The sequence below is a fragment of the Triticum urartu genome, chromosome 1 (genome assembly GCF_003073215.2).
Source record: "Triticum urartu cultivar G1812 chromosome 1, Tu2.1, whole genome shotgun sequence".
NCBI lineage: Eukaryota > Viridiplantae > Streptophyta > Magnoliopsida > Poales > Poaceae > Triticum > Triticum urartu.
This window is the reverse complement of record NC_053022.1, coordinates 470947153-470953033: the sequence shown is the minus strand read 5'-3', so window position 1 is coordinate 470953033 and position 5881 is coordinate 470947153. Positions and strand designations below refer to the sequence as shown.

General features: G+C 45.0%; 1 protein-coding gene across 1 annotated transcript; it reads right to left on the bottom strand.

Annotated features, from left to right (window-relative positions):
• Positions 1-887: 887 nt before the first annotated feature.
• On the bottom strand, positions 888-3829 carry LOC125519931 (bZIP transcription factor 12-like). Its single transcript, XM_048684712.1, has 4 exons — positions 3014-3829; positions 2828-2899; positions 2018-2047; positions 888-1298 (listed from the first exon to the last, which is right to left on the bottom strand). The coding sequence occupies exons 1-4, from the start codon at positions 3590-3592 to the stop codon at positions 1218-1220; spliced, it is 762 nt and encodes a 253-aa protein (XP_048540669.1). The 5' UTR covers positions 3593-3829; the 3' UTR covers positions 888-1217.
• Positions 3830-5881: the final 2052 nt, after the last annotated feature.

Genomic DNA, 5881 nt, shown 5'->3' with positions numbered 1-5881 from the left:
GATGTCAGATCAAAGCTTGTGCTATCCATGGTGCCGTATCATTTGTGTCTGAGTGCGTATCGTTTCTATTCTCTTTCATGCCTGTCTAGAACCTTTGGGACAACCAGATTTTTGTAACTGTATATCAATATCTTTTCTGAAATGGAATTGATACCTTTTCTGGCAAGATGCAATATGCTGGTGGGCACATATGTGACTATTGTGTAGTACATCTCTGATGTTTCAGTGGTGGTTGGATTTCTCTGGTTTCAGTGATTGGTATGTGCCATTACTGATTGATGGAACGTTTCTATTGTAACATCTCATTTTATTTGTGAGGGAGCCAACGTCAACCCTTCTCACAAAGCCACCCGCGTTTTGTAGCCGTTTCAAATGGAATGGATAACTGGTGCGTTTTATATCTCAATATGTTTGAGAAGCTCGTGATCCAAACATTTGCTCCCCTTTGTTTTGTGTAATATAAAGTTGCTTACAGCTTAAAGTTCACAGAAATAATATTCCGCTTTCTGAATCACTTCCATGGAATTTTGAGTATCTACGGTTTGCAATTACTCCCTCCGTCCCCAAATATAAGATTGTTTTTTCAAGCTAACATAGCTTGAAAAATGATCTTATATTATGGGACGGGAGGGAGTAGATTCTATCCACATTTAATGGTCTCAAAATATGCACACTGACCATTTAGGTCATGTTTGATTATAGCCAGGCTTTCACCACACTTTCCTCAGTAAGTTGGGGCATGCCATCACAAGTTTGGTGAACAAATTGATCATCACAAGTGTGGCACGATTTGACAAAAGTATTTCACACTTGTGGCAAAGTTTGGCATGTGTGGCTATGAACCAACACGCCAATGTGTCAAACTGAAACTGTACGAGGCTGAAAACTGAACATAAACAAACATCTCTTCAAATGTCTTTGTAACTGAGGCAACTCTATTCTACATTTTATGCAAACATTGCTTATTCTGGTTTGTACATACAATGACAGCAAAATTAAATAGCTGATCACACACCGATACTGAATGGCGTGACCTTTCCGATCACGCACAGAACCTCGTCTACTACATCTTCTCTTCTCTTTTCGAGCTAGAGCCCTTCACCTAACAAGTCTTGCTGCTTCTACATCGCCGCCAGCAACGACGACTAGGGTAAACAGAAAGCAAAAGAAGAAACCCTGTAACTGTAAGAGAATAACAACAGAGCTTGCGGATACTTCTACCATTCCATCGAGTTGGTCCTTCTAAGATCTTGCGATGGTTTTTTCCTTACGACGACTTGGAATGCTTGTTCCTTGAGCTGCATAAACACACAATAATTGTAAGAAATGAAGTTGAAAAACAGCCGCCAATGCATGTTTGAATACCGAGCAACAAATAAGGGCCCTTTTTATTCGCAGGATTTCCAAAACCAGGGGTAAGGAAATGCAAGATTAGAGTGTCATGCCATAGGAAAACACATAGGAATTCTTTCCGAGAGATTGGAGCTGATGGAAGTTTTTCTATGACATCTAGTGCGAACTAATCCTATGGAAAAATCCTATGGTTTGCAATCAAAGAGTACTTAAGCTTTAGCAACAAAAAGGATAGTTCTCGATAGTGGAGACATGGGAATACAATGACTAATTCATATACAAATCCTTTATTGCAAGGCCTTGAGTGCACTGAGATATAAGAATAGAGGATGTAATGCCAATGTTGTTACTGTTATCTGCCCATAGTCATCAATTGTGCAGAAAAAACATCCGTGTACCACAGATAAGGTGACAACATAGAGTACTATGATGCTTCAACTTGACTAGCTTTCCAGGGTGAAATAGTTACCAAAATTGCTGGCTGGGCCATCTTTAAATAAAAAGAAAAACGCTTCTACATATCTATTTGGCATATGGAGGAAGAAAGATAGTGAGTAATGAAATCCACGAAAAATATACTTGACATGGTGATCCATATATATGTTAAAGCAACTTGCTAAATCTAAACATGCTTGTAAGCAATAACGTTTTGCAAAGAATATACCTCGTTAAGCCTCTTCTCGTTTTGCTCCTCCTGCGACAGAATAATAAAATAGAGACAATTCAGCAGAAGGTCATATAACCAAAAGTTAAAGATGAAGGCACATACAGACAGCCAGGTGCATGCAAGAGGCAATTAGTCCCCAGTCTATTTTTGCCAGGAAGATACTTTGGCACACTATATCGGTGGGTAATCCTGGTGATGGCAGTATGACATTGACAGGAATAAAAAGCCGAAACCATAATGAATCAACGAACAAAGATATGGGTTGCAATAACTATTGGCACTACAAAAAAATGCATTACATAAGTGCTAACCCAGCAAATGACACTACCAAGAAATACACTTCACTGCCAAACTCAGTTCCCCGATGGAAATATGTTATCACTTAATAGTAATTCTTAATGCGACAACAAGAAAAGAATCCAGATGGTCTATGATGCAATGGTGACAAAAGACTAACCACACTTTTAAGGTATCTATCGCTTAGTAACATAACCACATAAGTATTTCCCAGAAACTCATAAGATATAAAATAGCTTGCTGTAGTTATGTGAAAGAGCTGGCACATTTGGTATGAGTATAAATATAACAACTTAGAATGATGAATTCGGCATTGCCTTGGTTAGCCTAGTTCCATAATCATAGTGTTCCCTCATGCCCAGTCTGAACATATAATGGGGTCACTATCTAACTGACTGTTAAGCCATCGAACCTTGGAAAGTAAGCATAGGTTCATAGTGTCATGGCAGCATGCTCAATCCCCACAGTTCATAACTTTCATTCCAAACTAAGGCAGAACCAAAAACATACCTGTTCTCTAAGCAGTTCGGCATGTTCCTCCTCAAGCTGTGTGACCTGTGCCTCCAGTTCTGCGATGTAAGCCTGCATCCAAAACCAAATGAAAGCGTCAAATTTCACTGGACTGTACAACTGGGACAAAGGTCAAACCGTGCAAAATGCATCGAAATTTGTCCCTTTTGAGACATTTGGCGTAACCTGCTTCCTCTCCCTGGACCTGGCCGCAGACTCGCGGTTCTTGATCATGCGCTTCTGGCGCTGCGTGGCCGCGCGGTCCATGGGATCCATCAGCGCCCTCTTCCTTGCCCTTCCGGCGCCGCCGGCACCGCCGCCTCGTCGTCGCCCTCCGGCCACTCCCGCCCCCACATCCGCCCCCACATCGGGGAACCCTACCGCCATATTCCCCTCCACGGCCGTAACCCTACCGTCGTCCTCCCTGGCGAGGAAATCCTCCAGGGTCATCACGGCCGCGCCGCCCGCCTCGCCGCCTCCGGCGCCGGCGGGGGCAGGGGCGGGGGCGGGGGCGGAGAGGCCCCCGGTGGCCGAGATCTCCTTCCAGACCTCCTCGGCCGTCCGGCGGGCGGCGGCGGCCTCCGGCGCGGGGGCGGGGTCCGCCGGGGCGCCGGCGCCGGAGGGGGGCGCCTCGCCGTATATGTTGCGGAGGATGTCGTCCATGTTCATGGATCCGATGCCGCTGGCGCTCCGGAAGCGCGCGAGATCGGAGGAGCCGGACGGCGGCGGCTGCGACGACGCGGCCATCACCCGCGACGATGCCATGCGCTGGCGGCCCGCAGCCCGGCGAGGACCCGGCGGCCGGCGCCGGGGGGCTGTCGCAGTCTCTCTGTGTGTTGTTGGCTCGAATTTTTTAGGCTCTCGGGGTCGAAGGTTTCGGGGGAGGGGGAAAGGGAAAGAGGGAGAGGGGGGAAAGCTCTGGAGGCGAGGCGAGACGTGGGGGAACGATGGAAGCGGGAGGGTTGTGTGAGACTGCGACTGTCTATGGCGCGGAGGCGGGGGCTCAGGCCAGGCTCCGTGCTTTTTGCCAGTGTGTGTGTGGTGTGGTGTGGTGTGCGCACCACAGCCTGCTTTCCGCGTGAGCTCTCGATGGCTGAGTCTATAGCTTTTTCTTTCCTCTTTTGTCACTAATTAAACACATCCGCAATAATTGAAGCAACCATTACACTAAATCATCGGTTTCAAGGAAAAAGGATCACATATATCATAAGAAAAATATCACATTGGCATAAGCTCTTTTTTTAAAAAAAATAAAGATTTTATCCAATAGGAGCATTTTACATCAAGCTTGATACAGAGAGTATGTCCTTACTAGGACATTGCCCTGCTTCGGTACTTAAGCACCGAATAGCCAAAGAGGTAGATTGTATTCTCAATGCTAAACGAGCTTGGTGATGAGCTTTGAAATTTCTTGGACTGATGTTACTATGATGGAAGGAGGAAGAAGCATGTGTTGTTGCTAGTTGCGATTTGTTATCTTAATGTCCAAGAGCTTGAAACACCGTCCTCGCTGCAGCTGCCGAAGCCAACACCAAGAAATCCGTATAGAAGTGTGGTTGTTGAACCTGTAAAATATCGATTAGCTTGGTTGCTAGAAAAAGCTCATAAGTCTCTGCCTGGAGTGGTGAAGATGCTGGAGTGAGAGCACTGAGATATACAAATGTTGAAGATGTCGATTCCCTTGAAATTGGATGACTACGCCTAATCCTGCTTGACTTTTCCTTGAATCTTGTTGCTTCTCCCATGTGGCATAACAGAAGATCGCATTCCCTGCAGTAAATTCAAAGTCTTGGAGGTGTAGCATGTGTTTAGGTACCTGAATGTTGGTCAAATGCACTCTATCGTGTTGTTCAGTGGAGCTAGAGACCTCTGACTTAGTTGCATTGATAATGGCATTTGCTTCTTCAAAAACCTGTGAAGGTGTGCTAACTTTTCTGCAAAATAGAGTGTCATTTTGAGGCTTCTATAGACACCAAAAAAAGGTACAAAGAGTAGCGGGTTTTATTGGTGGATGTCCATATGCATGTGAGTAAGACATGAATCATATCAGTAAGGAAGCTTTATTGAGCGGCAAAGAGTTCAGTTCTAATGGACCAGGAAAAACAAAACCATGTCGCTTTAGAAAAAGGACATAAGAAAAGCATATGCATTTCATCTTCTCTATTACCACATCTAGAGCAACATTTTTTGATGTGTTTGGAATACATGCTTGCCCTCTTTCTCGTCGGGAGTGCTTCCCCGAGGAGCCTCAAAGCAAATGTTTGAACCCTTGGCGCCATTTGTTTATCATGCCAAACTTGATTAAGTAGGGAGATGGTTTGTGGAGAAACAATTTTTGGGTGCTTGAAAGTGCAACTAATCCCCGTGTGGTTTTGGTAATTCATAACAACATACAGCTCATTGAATTAACATCCATTCAAGTTTAATATTTCAGAAAGTTCAGTGAATGGCATGGAATGGACTGGAGATGTGGACCCCTCAAAATGCAAAGGACACTTATTGGCAAAAGCTCAAGACTCTTCATTTATATTTTAGTGATCCAAGATCACATTGAGTCCGTAGGAAAGCCAATACTATTAAAAGGGGATGAGGTGTTGCTTAATGGTCTACTTGCTCAAAATGCTTAGTGATATTGCTCCAAAGCCCTCAACCACTTTCTCATTTCCAAATTTGTCCAAAACCCAAAGTCAAACTCGGCCCCACCGAAATCTTCTATCCGGCGCCACCGAGTTCATTTGACTTAGCCACTGCCAGAAACCCTAACACCTCGGTCACATCGATACGTATCTCGGTCTCACCGAGATGGCCCTGCAAACTCCCTGTTTCCCTTTTGTATCATTTCGGTCTCACCGAAATGAGCGATCGGTCACACCGAATTTGCTTGACCAACTCTTTGTTTGCTCTTTGCTGAAACCGGTCTCACCGAGTTCACGCAATCGGCGCCACCGAGATAGCCCTAGCACATCGGTCCCACCGAGTTGTTCCAGTTGGTCCCACCGAGATTCCTAACGTTCACATTTTGAACTGAATTGGTCTTACCGAGTTCTTCTATTT

Coding starts and splice junctions, on each gene's coding strand:
- LOC125519931 (XM_048684712.1), bottom strand. CDS start 3,592: ATGGCATCGTCGCGGGTGATGGCCGCGTCGTCGCAGCCGCCGCCGTCC. Junction 2,048..2,827: donor CCGAACTGCTTAGAGAACAG/GTATGTTTTTGG, acceptor ATTCTGTCGCAG/GAGGAGCAAAACGAGAAGAG. Junction 1,299..2,017: donor ACGAGAAGAGGCTTAACGAG/GTATATTCTTTG, acceptor GTGTTTATGCAG/CTCAAGGAACAAGCATTCCA.